The 27701-nt window shown below is 42.2% G+C and overlaps 1 protein-coding gene across 5 annotated transcripts in view; it reads left to right on the top strand.

Moving 5' to 3' along the window:
• PALM2AKAP2 (PALM2 and AKAP2 fusion) overlaps nucleotides 1-27701 on the top strand; it is a 220549-nt gene that overhangs the window by 94101 nt on the left and 98747 nt on the right. For 3 of the 5 annotated variants that reach the window (XM_083718419.1, XM_083718428.1, XM_083718429.1), the window contains exons 6-7: nucleotides 972-1073; nucleotides 7899-8579. In XM_083718419.1, coding sequence (XP_083574545.1) covers nucleotides 972-1073; nucleotides 7899-8579 — 783 coding nt within the window. Of the gene's footprint in view, nucleotides 1-971; nucleotides 1074-7898; nucleotides 8580-25896; nucleotides 26064-27701 lie in introns of those variants that run through there. The other 2 variants (XM_083718430.1, XM_083718433.1) reach the window with 2 other exon arrangements.

A 27701-nucleotide genomic window follows, 5' to 3' on the forward strand; every position in this document is an offset into this window, starting at 1 on the left:
GTTTATTAGTGAGGTGTGTGTTTTGTGACTGGCCTCCTTAGAATAAGATGAAAGTCAACCAAAAGGTTTCCAGGTTACCACTTCAGAGAGAGAGAGAGAGAGAGAGAGAGAGAGAGAGAGTTAGAGTTGAGGGATGTATCTCGAGCCCTTCAGTAGCCATCATGGGATGGTTTACAACATTTCAAAACATGACCAAACAATTTTTGCAATGAGCATATAAATTCAAGTTGGATGGAGGGAATCAGAATGCAAAGAGCCTTCATCTGAAATCAGGCTAGATTTAAGCTTGTTGGTGTCTCTGGTATCTGCTCTCTATTTCATCATGGATGTTGGCTTATTTTTTGATGTATGTTCTGTATTATTTTATTAATGCTATTGTTACAAGTTTGTCATAGCTAGAACAATAAACTTATGAACTTGTTAAATTAAAACTTTAGTTACAGAATGGTTGCAGTAAATACTTTGCAATACCACCCACCCACACACGCACACACATTTTAGCTGTAGAAACAAATTAAACACCCACTAGCTTATGAACACAAAACCATAACTAAACAATGTGTTTAATTACATTGGGAAAGATACGAACTCACACTAGCAATAAAAGCTGACAGTTGTAAAATTGATTACCCCTGTTGTGTAATGGTGATTGCTTTTTTAAAATTTTATTTCATGTTCAGGGGTCACTGACCTGCTAAAATCGAGAACCTCCTGACACATGATTATGTGCACGTACAACTAGAAAAGTTTTAGTCATCTGGTCTTTCTCTCTCCAACATCAGCTAGTCTATTGAATGGCAGTCAAAGCAGGGTGACTCTGCATTTTGCTTGCTTTGATGCAATTATCTGTCACAAAGCTTCTGATGTCTATTGTTTGGGGCGATAAGTTAGGAACTCTGCTGCCTAAGCGGTGAAGCCTCTGGGGTCCATATGGCTGTACCTAACTGTATTTCCTGTTCCCTGACAACCAGATGCAGTAAATTACATTTACTCCCAGCTCCCCGAACTCACAACCCTCTATTCACGAACAACAGAGCTGGTTCCCGGGAAAGACGGAACAAGCAGGGTAACTGGTAAGTCTCAGCAGAGCATGGTTTATTCTTTCAGCCAATGTGGCAGACATTATCTTTTCAAAAACATAGTCGATTCCCTGGGACTAATGCCCAGCTATACTTGAAACAGGAGGAAACAGCTCATGACTTAGCAAGTAACCAGTAAGCAAGCTAAATATGTGTTTTTCTATGTTATATCTATTTTTTAAAAAAAAAAATCAAGGGTGATTAAACGTTAACCGAGATATTGTAAGAAGCGAGTTATTTCTCAAATGTAAATATGCAGTCGGAGGGGGATATATTTGAGGGTCTGGCCTTTTAAAAACTTACACAGCAAGGACATTTATGTTTGTGAGCAAAAAAATGAATAAATAGCATCAACCCAATTCTGGAAGTAATTGGTGGTAGACTGCAAATGCAACGCAGCAAACATGAGATATGGTTAGAATTCATGGACCATTTACACAAGTCAGTGCTTAAAGACACAAGTCAGGGCACATTTGCACCATAACTTTAAAACACATTTAAAGTGCATGGCTTCACCCAAAGAGTACTGGGAACTGTGGTTTGTTGAGCATGCTGGGAACTGTATTTTTTAGTTAGGTGTGAGCTGCAGAGGAAGGCAACACTCCTTAAATGAAGGGTGTAGATGTAACCCAAGTACAGAATGCAGCCTATCCTCTGTTTCACTGAAACTCTGTGTCTTGCATGTAAAAAGAAGCACCAGCATTACATAGAGCCTCTCTTTAAAAACACATCTGGACTGGAGAGGATGGTTTTCTGATTTCTAAACAGACAGCATTCTAGCTTCTCCTATTTTCCACACGTAGACAAAAATACAGCCTCGTGAGGGAAACTGACACTTGTTTTCTGATTAGGATTCTAAGCAAGATGTTGAGTCCAAATGTTTGGGGTTGTTTTTTGTTTTTAGTTCACTATACATTGCAAATGTGCGTGTGGGAAATTGCTTGAAAAAATTAAGAAACCTATAAACACCTATTTTAAGAGATGGAATCCAGGTGGGACTTCATTCTCATGAAGCACTTAAGCCGATCATTATTCTTTCACTGCTCATCTGTCTACTAAAGCCCCATTCTCTGGGACTTCTACGACACCAACGGGAGAGATTAGTAATATTCCAAAACGATGCAGTGTAACTGAAGGGGTCCAGGGGAAAGATATTAATAGAGGTGGTCTTCAAATGTAGCTGTCACATCAACACAATGCAGATTAATGGATGGAGTCAAATAAATGGACCTGATTCTTTACAAGTATGCATTCTTCCATATAAAAGCAACACAGCGAGTCTCTATTGGAGTTTCTTCATGCAACCTTTTTGTTTTCAGGTAGGTGGTAGGGGCAGTGGACGAAAGGGCCTGAGTGCTGCTTATGGGCATGGTGTCTCTATTTGAAATTATCTGAAATGTGAGGTGAATTGGGTTTAAAAAGGAGACCCAACACCTCTTGCTTATAACCCTTCCTCCACACAACCCGCTTAGATCATCTGTTTACAAAGAATATAGTAGGAAATAGGAGAAAACTCTGAAATGGCTGAATATGAGTGAAACACAAGTCATTTTAAAAAGGACGAGAGCAGAGCTCAGAGCTGATTAGGGTTGGGGGGAGGATGCAACATTCTAAAGCAAAGGGATCACATCTGTATATAATTTTACTTTTGCATGATCAAATCCCAGAGCTGCATACGGACCCCGCAAGCTTCAGATAACACAATGTATGTATGTATGTATGTATGTAAAACAATGTTGCTATTGTTCGAGTGTGCTGCAATCTTACAAAATCACATTGACTCAAGTCCACATTTAATGGCATGAGGAGGATTTTTTATTTAAAAAATGTTTGAAGATATTTAATCTGAGAGTGAGAGGAAATTTCATCACATGAAAGACCTTTGGAATATTTAAATTGCAGCTGTAAGAATTGTACACTAGGAAGTAAGTTCAGTTGAGCTCAGTGGGTCTTGTTCCTTTCTGCAGTAAGCATGTCTGCGATGGGATGCAAGGTTTGCACCATTTTGTTGTGTTGACGGAATCAGCAAAATGTTGCCCCTAGTAGTGTTCTGTGCTCTGGGGCAGAGAAGCAATGAGTGAAAAACCAGCCTTCTCTTCTGAGAACCAGATGTTGGCGTTGAACAACAAGGGAGCATCTGTCTTCATTATACACAACTTCTCAGATTTCCTGGGTCGTCTGACTTCCCACAGTTGGAGTCAGTGTACTAGATTCAGTGCAGACCTATTACCTGAACCAGCAAAAGAGTTTCTATGCATAGGTACAAACTGCAATACAGGGATGGACAGTTGCTGGCCTGCAAGCTGGATCTAGTTCTTGAAACAGCCTCATCTACACCCTTGTGCAAATTAATTGAAACAAAGCATGTTTTCTATCTTACTCGTAATCCTGTACCCAAAACAAACACAAAAAGTCCGTTGATCATTATGGTATCGGAAGCCTGCAGCCAATAGCAGGAATGATGCGATCGCCACAATATATTGAGGTTCTACGAAAGAGAGTTATTCCAGAGCTGGAAAAGAGGTGTCCTGATGGTACTGGGATATTGCAGCAGGACCTAGCCCCCTGTCACACATCAAAAGTGGTGAAGAAATTCATGACAGAGCAGCAAATACAGGTACTTGATTGGCCAGGGAATTCCCCAGATGTAAATCCCATTGAGGATTTGTGGGCTATATGCAAAAGTCGCCTCCATGCTGTAGACTGTACGACTATGGAGAAGCTCATTCAGGCACTGATTCAAGTGTGGTCCAGGGATCAGAAAATCAACTGTGACTGTTTGAAACTAGTAGACCCCATGCCAAACAGTTTTCAAATGCTGCTTAAAAATAGCGGAGGTCATATCCATTACTAATGTGAGTTTTGTACATGTATATGTGAGTTTTGTACTACTAAATTCAATCTTTGTTTCAATTAATTTGCACAAGGGTGTGTCCTAGAGGTTATCCTAGCAATTTCCAGCCAATCAAAAACAACCCAGAGTTACTCACAGTTTCAACTGAAAGGAAAAGCAGCAATGAGGCTCCACTTGGGATTTTATCTAAATGCTGTCTTGTTGCTACTTTGCGAACATTCTGAAATTGCAAAGAATCGTGGCTAACCCTTAAGGGATGTTTCAGGGATGGTCTTTCCTCAGCTCGACAGTCAATGAGCATATGCCATCTAAACCCATGTGCCTGTGAAGGCCTTATTGCTAGGTAGGGATGGACAGAACTATATATTTCTGGTCTCTGCCACTTTCACATGTGGTCCACATTAATCTGCAATTAAAAAAATTTCTGCACCCAAAAAAAATACACATCTAAATAACTTTTTTGGAAAGTATTTTCTCTTAAAATTCCCATTTGCTGCATAATCTATCTCAAAATATGCATTGTTAAATGCATGCCAATACAGTCATACCTCTTGTTATGTTTGCTTCAGGTTAAATCTTTTCAGGTTGTGTACCGGAAAGGGTTACTTCTGGGTTTCGCCACTCGCACATGTGCAGACACTCAAAATGACATCACGCGCATGCAGAGAAGTGGCGAATCGCGACCCGTGCATGCACAGATGCAGGTTGCGTTCTGCTCATGTTGAAAACAGGGCTCCAGAACGGATCCTGTTCGCAACCAGAGGTACCACTGTACTTTGGTACTTAAACAGCTTGACTCTCGAACAAATCGGCTCCCAAATGCTGCAAACCCGAAAGTGTGTGTTCTGGTTTGTGAACGTTTTTCAGAATCCGAATGTCTGACGTGGCTTCCGCAGCTTCCGATTGAGTGCAGGAAGCTCCTGCAGCCAATCAGAAGCTGCGCCTGGGTTTTTGAATGGTTTACGGAGTCAACTAAATTTGAGAACCAAGATACCACTGTACTTTTTTTGAACCAAGAACTGTGTTGCAACATTTGAAAAAGTGTGGGAATGTGATGGATGGCTGTGTTCTGATCCACAAATCAGTGTAGGAGGTGAGGAACAGGTCAGCTCATGCTGAAATATAAACAAAATTCTTCAAGCACCCCCTATTGCTAGTTGGTTTTTATTGTAGAGTTTTGGAACCTATAGTATCCCATGAGAATACAGAATTTGGCCAAACCCCCAGTTTGGAATATGTAGCTGCTGGTGGGTCAAAAAACCACAATTAAAACTAATGATGTGATTTATGTTCAGTATTCTTTTTAAAAAGTGCAGCGGAACTAATAGACTCAGCCGAGGTATATGCTAGCTACATCAACAATGTTTTGTTCCGATTCATTGTGGCCAATTTCATTGGAATTTTCATTTTAAAACTGTGCTCAGTTAAACTGTTGCCAATACCAGAGTAGTCATTATGGTTGTTTGCTAGAAAACAAGGGAGAGGGGTGGTGAAATCTGTTGAGGAGCCAAGATGTTTGAATCAACATATATACAGTATAACAAACCCTTAATCAGTCTGTTACTTGTAGTAATGCCATAAGTTTTTGGTTTTTTTACAAGTTCTCTTTGGGATATCATGGTACATTCCAAATCAGACCTCTTTCATAATAATAGACTGTGAAGACTGCCTCTCTCTAAACTTTTATTACATTGCCAATATATTCTTTGTTCTTAGAAAATGGTTTGCAGCCTGATCTTATGCCTGTTTGCTCAGACGTATATGGAGTTCAGTGATACTTACTTCCAAATAAGTAGATAAGATTTCAGCTTGTACCTGGTCCTTGAGCGAGAGCTTATACAACAAACGTTTACTTTTTTCTAAGTATATATAGATATAGATGGAAGGAAGGCCTTGAGGAAGTCAAACCAGAAGCATAAATGTTAATTTACCCAGAGTGCCAAAACTGCATCCAAATTCCCTAACACTAGTATTTAAGGTTTTGAAATGGGTTGCATTTAGATCCTAACCTGCCATGGGTCAGGGACCAGAAGCCAAATTCAGAAAATTAAATTTAAATAAACAATATATTGAAGCGTCAGTAGATGATCAGAGCTGGATGGGTTTGTGGAAGCAATGCTCAAAGTTTATGCCACCTACTGCTGCCTTCTTCCTATGTGTACCAATTGATTCTGTTCTGTTTATCCAGGTCCCAATTTTCTAAAATCCTATGAAGGTCTCCCTTTAATGGCAGTATTTCATGAATGAGGAGTTGGGTTAAGATCAATCCTTGTATTGTAAAAGGCATTCATTGGCTAAGTTATCATCTGTCAGCTGGAGAGGAAACTTGTACTGGAGCTGAGGCCTAGCCTGAACTGGCAGTACGGATCCTGCAAAATACCAATGTGTGTTTTGCTCATCAGAAACAGTTGTATGATATGGCTGTTTACAGTGTGAAGTACATGCACATTCCTGCCGCATGCATCCCAACCTAGCTGTCATGTGCATCTTAGGGACAGTTTATACATACATGCATGCTTGCCATTCGATAACTTCATCTCAAGAGGTGACTTCTGCACATGGACTGCCACAGATCTGCTGTCATAGAAAGAACTTTAATACTTTCTCGTAGCAAAATGCAGTACTTTCAGTGGAGTCAACATGTGTGTAGTAATCCTGTGTACACTGAGTGCAAATGAATCAACTGTTGTTGTGTGCATGTGTGAGCCAGGCCTTGGATGGATCAGGAAGTGGAAGCTGCATTGACTATGGATTCCGCATCTTCTAGCTGTATTGACTGATGATGCTGTGAAGCTGGAGGCCAATTCCTTGCTACTCCCTTGTGGACCTTTATATTTCAGGCATACTAAGCCTCCTTCTTCTGTTTCCTTTTTATCTTTCCCTGTTTTCACTGCTGGGTTAAGAGTGATAAGTGAAGCCAAACTTGCCCATCTTTATTAGTTTTTGTAAACCTTATGGAAGACTGTTCAAGCTTCCCCCCAGATTTTGGTAGGCTAAGCAGGAAAAGTATTTAAATCCTTAGTGGGAATATTTGTACATGGAAGCATAGAAGCTCATAATTTATATTTCAGTACTCTCAGGAAGGCCTATCTATGCTGAAATTTGCAGCATGCATAAGTTATGTGGCTCAATCAGATTTGCGTTCTTTGTTTTTATTCTCAAAATGTGTGTACATGGCTCCGAAGCCCCAGCTAATGGAAATCTCATTGAGCAACTTGCTGAGCATTGGCTTCTGAGATTGTATCACCCACACCCATATCTTTGCAGGACTAGAGAATTGCTTTGTTAGCTGAAGCTGAGATTCTCAGGGAGCTGAATTTTGTACCCCTATTACCACATTCTGTAGCTTTTCTGCAGTCTTGCAGAATCACGGCATATACCCTAATCTACACATCTTTATGTATCCCATGCTCCCTGACACTTCCTCATGGTGATATGATATGCTCTGGATGTCTTCTCCTGATAAAGTGGAGGTTCTCCTGTACACACAAAAAAAACACCCAAGGGAATGTCTGACAGTGGTGAAGAAACTCCATATCTGTTGAAATTCTTGACTGACTTTCAGTGCTGTATATAATATTCTCATTATCTAGATCAGTCAGGTGAGCATGTACACTGGTCCTAAGAGTTTGAAGTCATTTGGCCATGGAGACATGGTGGTAGACCTGCTTGTTTGTCACCTCCCTGATTTAACAGAATCCCTTGAACACAGGTAATATTAGGAAGCTCCCTGCTCAGGTTGATAGAGGATATGGCTCGCACCAGTGTCATTGAGCGCTGTAGGTTAACAACTGCTTTTCTTCACAGTATGCACCACACCTCTAACATAGATCGCTTGGCGCTTTAGGTGACACCTTATTGGGGGGCAGGGCAGGGCGCAGTTGTCTGCTTGTCTGTTTGGCAATTAACCATTCACATGCTTCTTGTTGTTGTAACATGCACTTCCTCTCTTGTTTCCATTCAAGCTTTGTACAGCATGGAAATTAATGTGGAGAAAGACAAACAGACAGGAGAGACCAAGATTCTCTCTACATCCCCCATTGGCCCAGAGGCTGCCCTTCAAAGAGGAATCAAAGTCTATGACGATGGTACCAAAGTAGTCTATGAGATGCACTCTGGGGGCACGGTGGTAGAAAACGGAGTGCACAAGTTGAGCTCAAAGGATGTAGATGAACTCATTCAGAAGGCTGGACAATCAAGCGTAAAAGGAGGGACTGTGTCGATAGCAGACGGAAACCTCAGTCATATGAAGGAACAGATGCTTTTCAAGGAGGCCAAACTAGAGATGGTGCACAAATCCAGCAAAAGGCATTCCGAGAACCCACGACACCAAGCGAAACTTTCTGGGGATGAAGTCCCAGAAGCCACCGCAGATCACCCTGTAACAATGATATTTATGGGTTACCAAAACATTGATGATGAAGATGAGACAAAAAAGGTGTTGGGCTATGATGAGACAATCAAAGCCGAACTGGTCCTCATCGACGAAGACGATGAAAAGTCGCTACGTGAGAAGACTGTGACGGATGTCTCAACCATGGATGGAAACGCCGCGGAGTTGGTTTCTGGGAGGCCCTTATCGGACACAACTGAGCCCTCCTCACCAGAGGGGAAGGAGGAAAGTCTACCAATGGAAAAACTCCCAGGTACAGAAAAGAAAAAGCGCTGTCAATGCTGTATTGTCATGTGACCACCTCTTCCTTTCTTCCTCTTCTTCCGAGCAGCTCGTGCTCCATCACTCCCTTAGACCTCACTGTATTTTTCTAACTGCAATACTGTGAACTGGAAGTGACTGCCTCCATTGCCTTGCAGTTGGGTTTCTCTGGTTTTTTCTAGTTCTTCAAGGGAGATGAATCGTGAAATTGTGATTTCTCACCAAATGCACTGTTTTAGGATTATTTTTTAAAAAGGGTGAGACAGAAACGGAAAGTGAACACACACAAAATCACTTTCGTATTTGAAACAGATCTTATCTATATCTATATATCTATATAAATATATAATATATGAATATGCATCGATGGCTGTGTGTGAATATGCATATTTATATATTGCATATATTTATGAAACTTATAAATGTATATTAAGAATTTTACTTTATATATCTAGCAGGTATGATCAGCCTCCAAGGATGTTGCAGGACTCTTTTAAGTTTCACATACATGTGAGCCTTAAACTGCATTTTAATGTGAGTGTGTGTTTTCTTAAAAAAACAAACAAAAAAACCCACCAAAAATAGGTTTTATTTTTTACTGGGGCAAGGGGAGAGCACATGATCACGCTAGTATTTTGATATTACAGCATTTGGGCTCTTCCTTCCCCAAAAAGCTTCACAACCTTTGTTTTGTTCTAGTAGTTTTTCAGCAAGACTTGCCCCCATAAAACCTCCAACATAACTGTTGGGGCTTGTGCTTAGCGGGTGGGTCACAAACAAGTGAGTTTGACTCAGCAAAGCACTGCTCCTGTGCAACCTCCATTCATTTTCATGGGGTTGTGTGCCAGCTTCACTGCTATGAATTAATGTTCCACAGTAGCTACAGAGCTGTAGCTACTCCTTGGGCTCCTCAGAAGAGAGTTCAATGTAGGTGGTATCATTGGCTTCAATGGGACTTGTGTGTGTGCAGCTGTGTGTTGGCCAAAGCAGTGTTCAACGACCTTGTGCCATCCAGATGTTTTGGACCACAACTCCCATCAGCCTCAACCAGGACCATTGCTGATGGGGCTTGTAGTCCAAACCATCTTGAAGGACACAGGGTTGGCAAAAGCTGTCTTACAGACCTGGAGTATATTTTACGACAACAGAAACACAACATGGTTCACGCCAACAAACGCAGCTGACAGTGAAATGGAATTCTTTTTCTGCCTAGAGAATTGAGAGTGATGGTTTTGGACTTGGGTTCTGGCCTTCCCTAAATCTTCCAGGTTACAGTGTTGTGTACCTGCTCCAGCTCCGTACCTTAAGACGGAAGTAGGCATGTTGGGGGGAACAGATCCACGATTGAAGCACAGGCACTGATTTTAATGACTTGCCTTTTGGTAACAGTGCCTCCATATTTTTTATTTATTTTATTTTTTTGTGGCCTGCTGTAACCCTGGTATGTGAAAGATTCGTTTGCAGTTGACTTAAGGATATGATAACGATTGCATGGTTTGATCACTGTTCCTATCAAAAGTGGTTAGGAAAGCTGCAGTTTTCCCTAAGGAGAGAAAAGGCCCAGTTCTCAAGTTATTAGATAAGTTTCATCTAGAGTACGTTATCAAGTTTGTCCCAGAGGACAAAGTGGGGAGCAAAGTGAGGAAGCTGATGCCTTCAGATTGGAGCAAGCTCTGCTTTTGCGTTCATGTAGCCTCAGAGCATTCTCATAGAGTATTTCTTCAGGAAGAAATGAGAGCAAGCCATAAGGGTAGACCAAATTGAGGTGCTGGTTTTTTGTATCACTGGAACGGTTTTCAAGAACATTGTGCTTCAATGGCTGGTGACCAAGAGGAGGCAATTAGGGACCCATTCACCCAAGGTGACTCATAGTCCTCCTTGTTTTCCAAAAGCTCAGCAAAATAGCCTTTCGCTCTCTCATTTCGTCGTGAAGGAATGCTCTGTGAGTCATAAAGGTCGCAGAATAACAGAGGGTCCTTCCCTACTTTGTCTCATTGGGCATAGTCAGACATTATTTTCCCTCAGAATAGCAGCTGAGGGGAGAGGACAAGACTGGTTCTTGAGTTCACATGATCCTTTTATGTTACTTTCTCACTGCAAGGAAAAGTGAAGAAAAAACAGAAAATCCCATGATTGTTTGACTGTGAGTTCTCTTCTGACCTTAAAAGATGCTACCCTCTAAATCCAGAGGATTTGATCTCTTAAGCTTATAAGACACCCCACATTCAAGCAACAGTGGGATCTCCTGTTTGGTCATTCATGTTTCCCGCAGCGAATTAAATGGCGGAGCTGTGGAGATTGTGTGAGCCAGAGGCCTTCTGCCACTCCCTCCTTGAAGGCATTTGAGCTGGCCCATTGTTTCAAACAAGTATCTCACGATCAATTATGATGATGACGATGATTAACAATGAACCTGTGGTGAACTTACACATGTACCGATACAGCTTTTTTCTATCTGCACTCTTGTAAAACTCCCTTTCGGAGTCCATTGGGGTTCTGCGGTGGTAAGAATTTCAGAATTACTCATTTAAGCCCATGACACCCAGTGGCAATTTCTGACTAATGCAGGTGATAGGTGTCCTCTTCAAGGCACCCTTATGTGAAAAGACAGCCTGTTGATGAAGTCTCAAACTGGAAGGAGGCACAAATTAAGCCACTATAGTAATTTGAGACGGATGGAAAACATCTGTACCCTTGCTTAGGCTCTGTATCCCACTAGCTATTTTTTCAGTGGAGATATTTCTGGTTGATAGCTACATGTGTGACATTCAAATTAGAAACAATATTTTCTAGAGGCATTAAAATGATTTCAACCAAGGAGGAATTTCATTTTTTAGAACGATGGCAAAGCCAGCATCTGAGGTTGTTTCTCACAATGTACCTGTTCTCTCTCTCTCTCTCTCTCTCTCTCTCTCTCTCTCTCTCTCTCGTGGTGCTTTCACTGTATTAACTATTAGCTTTAAACATTGTGTTGAATGATGTTTCCGCTCTTAACTCTTTTCTTTCTGTGCCATGAATGGTGACTTTCATGTCGGGAATACCAAACGACCACAGCAGGATTTGCAGGATTATATCATATCCTGGTCTTAAACACATTTACCTGGTAGTATGTTGCCCTTGATATCAATGGAACATGCTCCCACATAAGTGTGCATTGGATCACAGCCTTAAAAAGATCTCTTCGAAGGATGGTCTCTCTCATGCAGCTATTTTATTTTCTGCTAAGAGGGGTATGATAATTTCAAAACCAATGCTGAATATCCAAACTCTACATTATAAACAATACAATAAAATAAACTTGCAGAAGTGCAAAGAGATTAAGCAAGTTTTCCAGCTGATCCCTGCATTTCTAATGGATAACAGCTTCCATCTACTTAAAAAACTAATTATTCATATTCATATTCTTCCATCTATTTTTGGTTTGTTAGGTTAAGTGTGGCATAGCCCATAATTTCCCACACAGCATCCATCTGGCGTCTTCTACACCCCTGCAATTCCATTTTTTGCCAGTTCCAAACAAATCCAATGCCCTTTTTAGCTTCAGTGTCCTTGACATAGCCCAGTTAGAGAACTAAAGAATTCCGTTGTATGTTATGTCTCACATGGCAAAAGGGAGATAAAAAGGGTAACCATTTGCAGCTCTGACTTGCATAGGTAGCATTGGGAAATATTATTAGGTTTAGGTATTTGTTTTCAAGTTGCATAGGTATGGAAAAGGTTTAGGAATTCATTCATTTAGCATCAAGATGCTTCAGATGACATTATTATAAGATATAAGGGCACAGAAAATTTAATCCTTAATGGTTAGAAAGAGAGCACAAAAGCAGACTCCCCCCCCCCCCCGCCGCCCCGATACAGAAAACTGAGTTTCATTCATTGCAGTTTAAGCCCTGAAAAGTCATCTTCCTGGGCTTCTTCTTGTATGCCGTCAATGTTAAACCAGGGGGGGAAATGATCAATTTAATGGAGGTATCTACAATGGCACCTTTAAAATATATGAGAGACTAGTTTCCTACCAAGCACAACCTACAGTAAACATGATTCAGCTAAGCACACCTGAACTGCATTCAAGTCAACAGATGGGTCTTGAGCTATATGGGTTTACCCCTGCTGGCTTCTCAAAAAGTATTAGAGCATCCCCTCGGATCCAAGCAAAGTTAGTTGAACTTGGGTCCCATTATTCAAAGGGAAATCAGTTCGAATAACTTGGTCTTGCTTCCAAGCCATAATATCTGATCAACTCTGCAGCCCAAAATAGTCGTGTTTACATGAGTGAATATATTGGCTGCACCCCAAATTTTTAACAGGGTCCAATGTACGCATGAACCAGAGGTGATCAGAGGCCATCCCATTCAGTTGTACATCAGGCAATGCTCTCTGCATACATTTGGAGAATCTACCCACATGAAAATGAATGAAGCATAGCAAAAATGTAAGTCGCTTTGGGCTGGAATGAACAAATTTAGTAAATATAATAACAATAACAATAATAATAACTGAATCGTCTAGATTTGGGCATGCATATTGTTCTAGAATAACTGAGTTTCGAGGTGGAGGGGGGAGTGTTTTTAAGGGAGGGACCATATAGCTCAATAGCTCAGTCATAGATCACCTGGTTGGCATGGCAAAGGTCCTGGCATTTTCAGGTAAGGACAGGGAAGAAACGAAGGAGAGGTGTGGCCAGTCAGAACAGACAATACCAGGCTAGAAATAGACCAATGGTCTGATGTGGTATAAGACATATTCCTATGTTGCTAAACTAATTTTATTTCAGTTTTTTTTCTTCTATGCTGGAAACAGGATAGGCCTGGAAAGTAAAGGTTTAAAAAAACAAAGAGCCCAGGCAGTGTAAGAACCAGAGAGATAGTCCCTCCTGAGTTTTCCTAGTGGTCGTTATCACTTAGATTACACATTTGTGTCATTTTTACAACTTCAGTGACTTCCCTCAAAGTATCCTGGGAACTGCAGACTGGGGAGGGGACTGACAATTCCTTTACAATCTCTCGTGCCCCTCACAGAACTGCAGTTCCCAGCTGCAAGTCTGTAACGTAGATACACCCTCAGAGCACCTAGATGTTCTTTCAATGATTGCTTGTTTGCAATTCCAGCACAGAAAAACACTTTTCTTTAAGTAAATGTAGGCAGAAAGGATTAGCTTCATGACTGGGTGGCACAATTAATGTTTTCGCCTTAACTTTTGTAAATAATTTTTTAAAATACACAAGGGAGAAAAATCTTCTCAGCATGTTTTCATAGAATTAAAAAAAAAAGGTAACCTGTACATTTTTTTTATATTTTGTATTTTCAAAGTTTCTACAAGTTCACCTAAGTTTTCTTGAGGATTCCCCTGTCCCCATCCTGGCAAAAATCATACATCCTTATCTGATTATTATTATTTTTTAAAGAAAGAGATGTAGAACAGAACCACCATACTGACCAAGCATCCCCTTACAGTTAAAGGAGTATCAATACAGAAAGAAAAGAATTACAGGGTTGTTTTTCTCTTTTGGTTTCCTGTGGCTGATGTACTGTATAGTATATGTTTACATTACTCCTCCAGTTTGCCTTTGTGATATTATCTAAATGAATGACAAAATCTAGGTAAGATGTGCCATTGGACAAAATGCCTTAGCACTCTCTTCTTTCTCATTCTCTCCCGGAGACCTCCAGCAATGCAGGCTGCGCCCCAAAGCTGTATGAACACAACATTCGCTTTTAGTCTCCTATTCGATCCAAAACACGGCATGATGTATCTCATAACTAATATGGCACGGTCTGCAAATCTGGGGCCCCTATGTACCTGTGTTTCTCATAGTGCTGTTCTGACTTTAACTGCATCCTATATGGTCTCACAAGTCGATCCTCCCAGCTGCATGTTGCGGCATTGCAGACTTCTGATATAACAACTGGGGGGGAAAGCTAGGCTGTACAACAGATTGATCCTTATTCCAGTCAAGAGGGAAAATGTGGGCAGCACTCAAGCATAGAAGCGCTTTTGCATGATCATTGATCAAATATTATTTATTTTTTAAAGGCCTTTTCATTTATAGACGGTTAACAGAAAACAAGACAGTGACCCATTGGGGCCTTGAATAGTGCATCTGGCAATTCTGGATGCAGAGGGAATTGCATGGTTGTTTTTACTTTCTGTCCCCTTCACAACAGAGGTTTAGGATTACCTGCTAGCAGTGGTGTAGTGTTAGGAACTCATCATGACACACGCACCCCATCAGCATCCCAGGAGAGTTCACAGCCATGCCCTCAAGGAAAGTCTAAAAATGCAGGCAGCAGCTGAGGTGATCATGCAATATATATATATATACAGTGGTACGTCGGTTTATGAACTTAATCCATTCTGGAAGTCCATTTTTCAACCGAAACTGTTCTTAAACCAAGGCGTGCTTTCCCTAATGAGACTTCCTGCCGCCAGTGTCCTTCTACCGTTCGGATTCCGTTCTTAGACCAAGGGAAAGTTCTCAAACCAAGACACCACTTCCGGTTTTGCAGAGTTTGTAAACCAAATCGTTCTTTAACCGGACTGTTCTTTCAACTTGTTAGACAGGTTTAACAAAACATCTTCAGCTAGCTGAATAGCAACAGTCAGCTTTTAATTAGAAAGGCAAGCAACCTTTCAAAGAAGGGTTACCATTTAAACTACTAGTATGAAGCAGGAATCCCATCAAAGAAAAGTGATGACATACCCACCCTCTTCTTCACTGTTTTCCTCATTCTCTTCCTTCCTCTATGCTAATCTGCAACAAACTTGGAAGTTTCATTATCTGTCTGTTAATTATTCTGGCAAATTGTTTCTGCTCTGAAAAAAACGTACTGGAACTACATTCCTCCGTGTTCCCCTTTCCACTGCACTTCTTCCTGTTAAGAAAATAGTAAAATGATGCAAAGTTTAAAGTTAGTGGAGGTTCAAGCAGTGAAGACATTACTTACTACTAAATGCTGAATGTTGCTGTTTTTAGATGGAAGCTCATTGCTTTCAGATGTTTGCTTTTCATTGCTACTGGATGTGATTTTGAATCAACTGACAAAAATCTCATGCAATTCCTCTCTTCTACATTGTTTCAGGGTTCCTTTACAGTCTGTGCCCAAAATAGTACAGTCAGGATTCTGCCATCTTTAACTACAATTATCTGCCCACCTGACAGCAGGCTCTGCCAAAGTCAGTAAGACATTACATGTAGGAGTAAACACATATAGGATTCCAATGTTCCATCTACCATCTCTCGGTTATGAAAAAAAATGCTTGAAAAAAGATGTACATTAGTCAAAATTGCATGCAAAAATGTGTACATTAGGAGAAATTTGCACTTAAACGCTGGTGAATTTTCATGCAGATTTTCTTTTTTAAAAAAACCAAACCACAAATGGCTTCAAAATGTGGAAAAGTTAAAGTTAAAGCTGGAAATAAGAGAAACTGAGATAACCAAAATTGACATAAACTTCCATCCCTAATACACACATCTTAATTCATAAATATTATTGAGCATGTAACAAAATATCTCACTGCTGTAAATAACCAATCTTATTTAAGAATAATATCCACCTGCTTTTATAAGAAGACTTTTCCAAGTCCACTGAGAGAGAACTCCTGCATGCCAATTGGGATCCATTTAAATTATACTCTGAAAAGAAAATCTTCTGCAAATCGAGCTTTCCAGATTAACTGCATTCCAAATGAGGCTTTTCAAACAGCAATTTGTTAAGCCTTTCCAGGTCAGCAAAATATGCTGATCTAAAGTATCTTGACTTTAAAATGCTACGGCCCAATCCTGCCAAGGTTCAGCACTTCAAAAACCCATTGATGATGGCAAAATTGGTGCGATTTTAAAGTTGGGTTGGATTGAACTCACTATTCATTTAAAATACAGGAACTTTTGTTCAGATGCCCTTCAGTCAACTTAACATCCTGACCTTATAACATTCATTTTGTAAGATAGCATACTTAGAGTGCAGCAATAGCTGGTTAACTGATGTAACTTTAAGCACATGAGCTATCCCTGGTGATAGGCAAATAACATACAGCACAATCCTAAACATGTTTGCTCACAAGTCCTGTTTGTGGGAATATTCAGGGAGGCAAGAGAAGATATATTGTTTATTAATATCCTTAGCAGAGTTTCACATTCCCCTTATAAACACACAGCAGATAGTATTGAATTGTATGTTCCTGGTAAATTCCCTTTTAGTCCATCTTAAAAAGAATAAACATGCCACAATCTTGTTTAAAGTACCGTATTTTTTGCTCTATAAGACTCACTTTTTCCTTCCTAAAAAGTAAGGGGAAATGTGTGTGCGTCTTATGGCGCGAATGCAGGCTGCGCAGCTATCCCAGAAGCCAGAACAGCAAGAGGGATTGCTGCTTTCACTGCGCAGTGATCCCTCTTGCTGTTCTGGCTTCTGAGATTCAGAATATTTTTTTTCTTGTTTTCCTCCTCCAAAAACTAGGTGCGTCTTGTGGTCTGGTGCGTCTTATAGAGCGAAAAATACGGTATATAAAAGAAGTTTACTCACATCATCAGTTCACAGTTGGATTCCTGAAGGCAGACTTGATTATAAATTATATACATTTGGATCTACCCCATATGGGGGGATAATCCCAGTGACTACAGACTGGCAGTCACTGCAGTTCACACGACGAAAGGAAGATGGAAAAAGAGTCGAAAAGAGGGAAGTGTGCTGTGTGCCTTGCCCTTTTGTTACCTAGGCAGGTAAGGTCACGCCCACCTCTAGTCACATGCAAGAGGAAGGATGCTCCAAGCCAGGAGGAAACAGGAAGTTTTCGACTGGCTGGACCAAACATTCCCCCCGCATGTCTTCTCTAGGAAAACAAGGAATGTTGTACTTGACTGCTACTTATGTATCACATCCCAAACTGTTGAGTTCAGTGAGGCATACTCCCAAGCAAGTACACATGGGAATGTAGTCTTCAGCACATAGCTAGGCATTTATCCCAGTGACTACAGACTGGCAGTCACTGCAGTTCACACGACGAAAGGAAGATGGAAAAAGAGTCGAAAAGAGGGAAGTGTGCTGTGTGCCTTGCCCTTTTGTTACCTAGGCAGGTAAGGTCACGCCCACCTCTAGTCACATGCAAGAGGAAGGATGCTCCAAGCCAGGAGGAAACAGGAAGTTTTCGACTGGCTGGACCAAACATTCCCCCCGCATGTCTTCTCTAGGAAAACAAGGAATGTTGTACTTGACTGCTACTTATGTATCACATCCCAAACTGTTGAGTTCAGTGAGGCATACTCCCAAGCAAGTACACATGGGAATGTAGTCTTCAGCACATAGCTAGGCATTTATGGGATCGAAACTACAACAGGATCAAGCATTATATTCAGTTTGCATGTCTTCTTTCCCCCCCTTAAAAACGTATCAGTTTGCAATGGCCTGACTGACAGCTTGATTCACAATCCAGTTAAGCCACGCCATCTTTGGAAAAGTCCCCTGTGCATAAACAAACACAAGACTGCAACTTCTGCCCTCCCCAACTGATAGGGCAGCAAGTTACATACCCTCCAACACCAGAGTGAGGCAAATTGGGACACAACCTCAATGGAGGCCACACACACACCTCCTTGCTCCACCCCCATCCCTGTCACTCATGCCCCGCTCCCCTCTCTGGGCTCCCACCCTCGCACCTTCGCCTGCCACTGCCGCAACCTCCCCTGCCGCTGCTGCCGTACTTTTGGAAGCGGAGACCGGCTTCTAGAAGTAAATTGGCTGGAAGGCTGCGGTGGAAGGAGGAATAAAAGTGGGCAGCACAGAAGGGGCAAGGTAAGTTGGTGTGACTTTGGGTTCCATTTTTATTTTATTTTTATTTTTTTGGTCCTGTGCTCTGATGTGAGCCAACTAACACACATGACAGTGCAGGACCAAAAAAAAAAAGGCATGTCTTTTGGTCCCATGCTCTAGTGCAGCCAGAGCAAGGGAGCCAAAATGGGATATCCAGGATTGGAATTGGAAGCCAACGCAGCTTCTGTAAATTCTGTAAGTGTCCCACTTAAAATGGGATAGTTGCATGGTATGTAGTTATGCATCGCTGGAAAAGTGGGCAAAGGTTCGGTATAAAATTTTGCATCTGCTAATTTATATGTGTATATATGCAAATTTAGATATAACTACTGCAATGTAAACAAAAACATAACATTGCTTCCCAGAGCAGACTCCCAAGTAAGTATGCATAGACTTTCTGCCGACCACTACATTTTTATTCGTAAGTCAGTCCCACTGAATTCAAGTGTTTAGCTTGGGAATCTCTGGTTCTCCAGATGTTGTTGGACTCCAATTCTCATCAGCCCCAGTCAGTATAGCCAGTGTTCAAGGATAATGGGAATTGTAGTTCAGACACATCTGAAGATGTGTCTGAACTACAGTGGAATTCCAGTGGAATTTGCTGCCAAGGAGTGTGGTGGAGTCTCCTTCTTTGGAGGTCTTTAAGCAGAGGCTTGACAACCATATGTCAGGAGTGCTCTGATAGTGTTTCCTGCTTGGCAGGGGGTTGGACTCGATGGCCCTTGTGGTCTCTTCCAACTCTATGATTCTATGATTCTATGTTTCCCTTCCCGGGTTTAACCAAGTCCTGCAGTTTGGTTTCCCAGATGTTTTGGATTATAATTCTCATTAGCACCAGCCAGCACAACTGAGGTTGTACACACTGTATAGGCCAAGGCAAGAGACAAATCCATTTAAAAATTGTTTTTCCTTTTCATCAGCAAGTACAAAGCCAGGTCAGAAGAAGGGCAAACACCTAACTTTTAAAAGATTTTCTGTGTGCCATAAAGATTTGAATTTATTTTTATTTTTACAAAGAGGGGCTCAAGAAAATGTTGTGTGAGATACAGTTTTCTGGTGAACGTAGAGTATGGGTGAGATTTTTCTTTTTTAAACACACCCACTTTCTATGTGAGCAAAGGTTTAAAAAATCCCATTTTGCAGAGGAGAGAAAGAACGACAATAAACTGCTGTGCTAACTACTGGATTAGAATTGCTGAAAATAGCTGCTGTCCTTTGTAACCTGAAGTGTACTTTTTGAGACTGTATATGCTTTTTTTGTTTTGTTTTCTTCAGATAAAAAAAAAAATCAAAGACAGACAGACAAAAAAAATAAAAAAAAGATTTCAGAACACTGCCAGCAACAGCCATGCTGTATCTGTGGCTACTTTCTGGGTTTGGGTTTGTTGTTTTTTTTCTTCTCTCTGTATAGTATTACAAGTAAATAAAACTGCCTTTTCACTGCACCTATTTCTGTGTCTTTGTCCTCTTTTTACTCTGTAATTCTCACTCCTCCAGATGCTCTATAATCTCCCGACAGTTTTGCATCCAAACATTTCTCCACCCCACTCACTAAAATATCAAAGTACTAACTTGCATTTCTCCCACCCAACTTGCATTTCTGCTGCTGCTTTATTTCTACTCATCTGGAGCCCGGCTCAATGCTCTCACGCCTAATTAACCCTTCACCGGATTTGGTACTCTTGCAATCTTTTCCCTCTCCCCAATCCCTTCCCCAGGGGTGCTCTGCATAACACACTATGCAGCTCCTCTTGCCACAGTGATGATGTGCTGGAAGTGGGATGGAGAGCAAAGGAAGAGTGAACAGGAGCAGTCAGAACAGTGAAAGACAGGAGTGCGTCAGCAACCACCCCCGCCCCTCCCCCCAATTTATTTTACTTTTTGGTATGCACCTAAGATTTGTTCAGTGCAAAGCAAAAAAGACAACGTTACAAACAGGAATTTGAAGACTTGTATATCACAGAGGTGTACTTGCCAAATTTGGAAGAGGGCTGTAGTTTCCATTGAGGATACACCCAACAGCAAACTTGAATCTGTTGTTGTGTATAAAGTGTGGACTGCCCCACAAATATCAAATAAGACTACATGAGGTGCTTCCAGATGGGGCCTTAATTTGCAGGTGGATTCCTGAGACATTGGAGATGGGTCATTGGCAACAGAATTGGGTTGGGGTTTTTTTACAGAATTTTCATTGGAAAGCATAAATTTGGATTAAATGTGGGGGGTATCGACTGGCGTTTTTATGCCAATGAGGTATTGCAAATGCCAGGAGGCGCGGGTGGCACTGTGGTCTAAACCACTGAGTCTCTTGGGCTCACTGACCAGAAGTTTGACAGTTTGAATCCCCGTGACGGGGTGAACTCCCGTTGCTGTGTCCCAACTCCTACCACCCTAGCAGTTCGAAAACACGCCAGTGCAAGTAGATAAATAGGTACCGCTGCGGCGGGAAGGTAAATGGTGTTTCTGTGCGCTCTGGCTTCCGTCACGGTGTTCCATTGCGCCAGAAGCGGTTTAGTCATGCTGGCCACATGACCCAGAAAGCTGTCTGTGGACAAACGCCGGCTCCCTTGGCCTGAAAGTGAGATGAGCTCCACAACCCCATAGTTGCCTTTGATTGGACTTAACTGTCCTTTACCTTTACCTTATTGCAGATGCTACAAAATGCTGGCATGTGTGAGGAGCACCCATCTGGAAGCACCCTTAGTCCAAAAATGAAGAGATGGTTACGAACATAAGAATTGCCCTGCTGCATGAGGTCTTTCAAGCACAACGTTCTCATTCAAAGAGTCACCAGCTTAGATATCTCTTGGGGGGGCCAGTCAAGAGGCTGGTTGTAATCCTGATCTGGTTTAACTCTTTCCCCTCACCCCTTTCTTGTCGCATACCATCCTTGAAGCTATTTGCTGCAAAGAAGATTTACAGGTGCAAATAGCCCCTTCTTGGGACTACATATACACTGTGCCTTTAAAGCACATTCGAATAACATTTTCCCTCAAAGAATTCTGGGCACTAGTTAAGGGTTTCTGGGAATGTGCTTCAAATGTGCTTTAAAGGTATCTGTGTACGCACATGTGTGTGTGTGTGTGTGTGTGTGTGTGTGTCTGTGTGTGTCATTTTTGGTGGTGCAAGAGAGAAAGGGTTAACCCCATCTTCCCACTCCCATCAGAGTGAATCAAAAACAGCTGCAGAAAAAGTTAGGAACAGCAACAACAAAAAGACAGCTGCACAAATAGAATTGGTTCCAAATGTGTTTGGAGAAAACTTTTTAATAAAAAAAAAATTAATGCTTCATGTCAAAAACTGCCTGGGATGCATTTTCCCCTCGAGCTCACCTAAGTGAGCCAACTCTCATCTGTGCAGCCATCATTTTTGGTTCCTGGCATCTCCCCTTTGCACCCACCCCCACATTCAATCAGCCCCTCTCCAGCTCCTTTTTCACACTTAACATAACACATAGTTGGGCTTAAGATTTTTGATATACACTAGGAATAGCTTAAGGGACACGGGTGGTGCTGTGGGTTAAACCACAGAGCCTAGGACTTGCCGATCAGAAGGTCGGCGGTTCGAATCCCCACGACAGGGTGAGTTCCTGTTGCTCGGTCCCTGCTCCTGCCAACCTAGCAGTTCGAAAGCACGTGAAAGTGCAAGTAGATAAATAGGTACCGCTCTGGCGGGAAGGTAAACGGCGTTTCCATGCACTGCTCTGGTTCGCCAGAAGCAGCTTAGTCATGCTGGCCACATGACCCGGAAGCTGTACGCTGGCTCCCTCAGCCAATAAAGCGAGATGAGAGCCGCAACCCCAGAGTCGACCATGACTGGACCTAATGGTCAGGGGTCCCTTTACCTTTACCTTAGGAATAGCTTGTTGAAACCTTACATCTGGTTGAGGAAGAGCCCATGATCCCCAAAACCAGCACATGCACACACACACCCCGTCAGCTACTTTCTCCAGATCTGGCTTGGTGGGTCACAAGCTATAAAGCAGAAGTAGCCAACATCATGCCTTCCAGATGTTGGACTCCAGTTCCCATCAGTCACCATGGTGATGGGAGTTGTGCTCCAGCAACAACTGGAAGGTGTTATATTAGCCATCCCTGCTCTAAACCCAAATGCATTAAGAGTGCAAATAGAGATTTTTCTTCTTATTAGTTTTGTTTAAATTTACACCTTCCTCCAAAGGAACCCAGATTAGCAAACATGTTAGTGCTAAAACAATACACTTCAAACTTCTATAAAGAAGTTTAAAAACTCCTAAAACTCCTAAAAATAATCACCTACTGTCAAATCTAATAATATCAGGGTTACCGGGGACAGGTCTTTCTGTCATCAAATGCCTGGATAGATTAAAAAAAAGTTTTTAAATTCCATCTTAAAGTTAATACTGAGGGAGACTGATGCACCTTGCTAGGGAGACTGATGCAGCCAGCTATTTTGCAAAATATATTTCAAAGGAGAAAACTTAAAAAGGAAGTTGATAACAGCTGGATGTTTTAAAAAATGCACTCACTACCTGAAGTTATGCATCCCACCCGTAATTCTAATTCCCACAACAAACAAATTTAACAGTACAGCACATGTAATTCTAAGTTTATAATCTACTTGATCCAGCTCAAGGGGACCTGACTCAATGGAGGGTACACACTTCAAAATGACACCAAAGTAAGGAGGAGCAGTCATGTTCTTTGCATATATGTGCAGAAATATAGTTTAGATTGATCTTCAGACCAAGGTCATGTTCCCATTGCTCATGCTGCTTGCAATAACTGAGATGCCACCAGTATGTTCAGTGGCTCCTTAGAGGACAATATGTGTGGCCTGCCCACAGAAGACAACGGAAGGTAAGATGGAAGAGAAACAAATGCCACATGCAGACTCCTTGTTGAAAAAGAGGAATACCGTATTTTCCCATGTATAAGACAATGCTTTTTTGGGGGGGAGTCAAAAATTGGGGTCATCTTAGACATGAATGGTGAATGCACAGGGGTAAAAAATAAAAATAAAAACCCACTACAGTGGTACCTCTAGTTACAAACTTAATTTGTTCTGGAGGTCCATTCTTAACCTTAAACTGTTCTTAACTAGAGGCATGCTTTTGCTAATGGGGCCTCTTGCTGCCGCTGCGCCACCAGCACACAATTTCCGTTCTCATCCTGGGGAAAAAGTTCTCAAATCGAGGTAACTCTTCCAGGTTAGTGGAGTTTGTAACCTGAAGCATTTGTAACCTGAGGCATTTGTAACTCGAGGTACCACTGTACTTAGCTTCCTGCGGCTGCCATGAAGAAGCTGCTGGAACCAGTTCTGCCAGCCATTTAAAAGCGGGTCGCTGGGGGGATTTTCTCATTTATTTATTTATTTTTGCAAATACAGTGGTACCTCGGGTTACAGACGCTTCAGGTTACAGAGTCTGCTAACCTAGAAATAGTACCTCGGGTTAAGAACTTTGCTTCAGGATGAGAAGAGAAATCGTGCGGCCACAGCAGCAGTTGGAGGCCCCATTAGCTAAAGGTTAAGAACAGTTTCAGGTTAAGAACGGACCTCCAGAACGAATTAAGTTCTTAACCCAAGGTATGACTCGGGTTTGGGGATTGGGGCTTGCATTATGCCCACTCGTCCATTTGCCCCCAAAAAGCTCAACAACTCTCCACCTCTGCTGCCGCCCTTCTGGATTTCCACTTCTAGAGATATGGCAACCCTAAAATATTGATTTCTTAATTCTAGGTTAAAGGGGGGGGGGGGAGGTTCCATCTTATACACAGAAAAATATGGTATATCAACCAAACTGAGGACGAATTTATACATTCAGCCAACTCAAGTGGTCAAGCTTTGGCCGGACTCTTCCACACAATTTGGCCAGACTGATCCATGAAGGCTACACTATGGGGCCCAAGTTCAGGGCTGTATGCTGCACAGCTCAGCCTCTCCCCAATCACCACCCCCCAAAAGCCCCCTGCGACAGGAAACAGCAGGGATGTTCTAGGAAGGAAACTGCTGGGTTGCCGCCAAGGCACCAGCTGCCCATGGTCTTAATTTAAACCATTCCCCTAAGAGCAAGAGTGGCAGCAAGCTCAGCCAATCAGCTAATTAAGTTAACATGGTGGGAAACATGGAGGGGTGTTGACTATCTCAGCGCTTCCCCTTGCATGGTGTGGTAGCAAATAGGCTTGCTGGCCCTGGAGAGAGATCAGTGTGGCCAAGATGGCAAGCAAAAGGTAAGGGGGGAAAGCCGGTAAGTAGCAGCAGAGAAAAGAGTGGGGCAGTCAAGGCAGGAGGGCACATGGCAGCACCTCTGCAGATAGCAATATAATTTTAAGGGCTTTTCTTGCAGATGGTAGTGAATTCACCAACGACATTGAGAACACAGCATGGAGATAATGAATTTCTAAGTTTGATGACTGAGGCGAGAGTCGTAAAAATGGGTGTCAGCAGACACAAGCCTATAAAAAGTTCATATATATATTATTGCAACATGTTTTAATGCTGTTGGTGATTTTGAAGAGGGAGAGCATTGTTTCTGTAATAGATATAATGTAGCCAGGTGTCACTTATCAAAATACAGCCCTTGACAATGAAGGACAGCTTACATAAGTGCTCAAAGAGGGAAAAGTAGAATTGATCTCTAACTGAGGGAGGCAGAAGAATGCTCCAAAGTATTCAATATGAAAGGTTTGCTCTGAGACCAAGGGGGTTTCTGTTACTCATTTCACAATGTTTCCAAGAGAATAGCAACAGAGGCAGCATAATTTCATTTATAAACATAGTCCTTTCAATCCGAGTTGATCCAGAGTCTAAACTACCATGCAGAGTAACCCTAGGCATGTTGACTCCAAAGTAAACCCCACTCTGCACCTTGGGGCTTACACCTAGGAAAATGGACATAGGATTGCAGCCTCAGGAAATGAGCCTCAGAGCATTCTGTATGGTGTTTTTATCATTATGCTGCATAAATTATGTTCTTAATGTTGTATCCATAGCTGTCAAGCGTCCCTTATTTGGCGGGATAGTCCCTTATCCCAGCGCCATGTCCCGCTGCTGTCCCTTATTGATGATGTCCCTTAAATTTCCCAGGTTTCAAAGGAAGCAGCTCCTCTCCCTCCCTCCCTGCTGGCCAGGGAGGAGGGAGGCTCCAACTGTGTTGCTTGGCTGTGTTGCTCACCCAATAAGGAGTCTAAGAACGACTGGGGGGTGGAGCTTGTATGCCTTGTGCCGAACAAATTGGCCGCATTGCCTGGGGACTCGCCGTTGCTCAGCGCTTCCCAGCGGAGAGGTGACGGTGGTTTTCCTTGCTGTATCCCCTTTGCCGGGTTGCTGCGCTGTGGGAACCACCACTTGAGGCTTCATTTGGCTGCTGGTTGACTAAAATCCCTTATTTTGGCTGCTGATCCCTTATTTTCGAGGCTGCTGGTCCCTTATTTTCAAATCTGTAAGTTGACAGCTATGCTGGGATCTTTGGACAAAAGGTGGTATATAAATCGAAATAATCCATGCTATTTTTCTAGACAAGGAGTTGCTGGACTTCTCCCTTGTGGGGAAATTTAAATGGCTGCTGTGTCAGTGAGTCTGTTTTCACCAACTTGGCAGTCCTTTCAGTACTGTTGCTGCTTTCGGGCAGATGGTCCTATCCTGACAGGAGCCTGGGCTTTCATGGCAGCACATCATTGTGGGGAAGGTAGGATTTTGGCTGTGTTGGGGGCTGCAGTGCTCATATCAGTGTTGCAGGCCTTCAAAAAATAAAGGAGTTTGGAGGCCCAATGTCACTAGTGTTGGGCCCCATCAAGGTCTGTGGAAGGGGTAGCAAGGCCAGAGGGGGATCCAAGGGGAGCAGGGAGCAATTTGTGGGGTTTTGTGCCTCCCTCGGAGTCCGAGCTGGACAGCAGCACCTGGCGGGTTCCAGAGCTGCAACACTTGCTCAGGTATGCTGCCTGCTAGTGCCAAATCTGATTCCCCATTTTAATTCAACATCTGAGGCTGTGCCCATGTTGCCCTTAAAAAAAGAAAGAAAGAAAGCTGAACATTGTTGGGGTATACATGCAAAAATTGTCCCCACTGCCAGCAGTCCCTGCAATGTATAGGCCCATCATTGGTGAAGACCATAGCTCTAGCACGGTAAGGTATTTCCAAGTAGACCTGGGATGAAACCCTGAAAAGTGACTTCTAATCATTGTCAACGACACCGAGTTAGATGGCGCAATGGTCGGACTCAGTCTAAATCGCTTCCTGTGTCTTTATGACACATACATGCAACTCTCATCCTCACACGGCAGTCATTTTGCTAGTCACCTAATCCACTTGGTCTGTTCTGTAGTTGCTGAAAGAAGAAAAATAGATCTTCTGTGCACGAGATCTCATTGCTAAAACACGCTAACACATAATGGCTTTGAAATAAAAGGAAGCAACCGTTATCGTGGCCCTTTATGGCCACTTGATGAACTGAAGAGGCAGGTTTTCAAAAGATAGTGCCATGAATGCAGGGATCCTTTCAGAGGGTATTTTCAAGCCACAGAAATACTTCAAAAGGGTTTCCCTGGCAACTTCTCTTTCTTTTCTTTTCCTCTGCTTGCAACGCCTTCGGAAAGAATAAGCAACTCTATAGTGTGCAGATTATCTCAATTGCTGTTGTCAGTAGCTCTCACTGGAGCAACAGCTGCAATCAATATCTCTGCCCAATAAATATAGCACGTAATGCTGTTGTATTATCAATGGAGTAGAAGCACATTTCATTTTACAGTCACAGAATATTTGATGGTGTGATGTCATTAGGTGTCTGGTTAGACCCCAAAGCATTTAAAAAATAATAATCTTATTATTAGTCACATAGTGCTTCTGAGTGTTCAAAGCATTTCACACTTGTTTTCTCAGTGAACCTTGCAGCAACTCTGTGTGAGGGTTCAGAGACTGAATCAAGGGGAGGCAATTGGACAGAGAGGCTTGCCTAAGTCATCTTCATGAGCGCATGGCACCAGTGGCATTTCATGTGTTAAGTAATAGTAATTAAGAATAGTTTTATTATTTATATTCCGCCCAATGGACACTCCCATGACAAATAATTCCAGCCAGCTGAGAGACAACCAGTAAGAAAGCCATGCCCCATGGAGCAACTTGCTGTATCTCAACCGTGGTAGGAAACTTTGAAGATCTAAGCATGTATGTGGGGTCTTAAGGGAAGAGATAAACATTGGACTATCAAAATGCACTCTACGTTGGGCTATCTTTGAAAGTGACTCGGAAACTACAACTAATCCAGAATGCGGCAGCTGGACTGGTGGCTGGGAGTGGCTGCCGGGACCATGTAACACCAGTCCTAAAG

Source organism: Podarcis gaigeae (genome assembly GCF_964106915.1).
Source record: "Podarcis gaigeae genome assembly, chromosome: 17".
NCBI lineage: Eukaryota > Metazoa > Chordata > Lepidosauria > Squamata > Lacertidae > Podarcis > Podarcis gaigeae.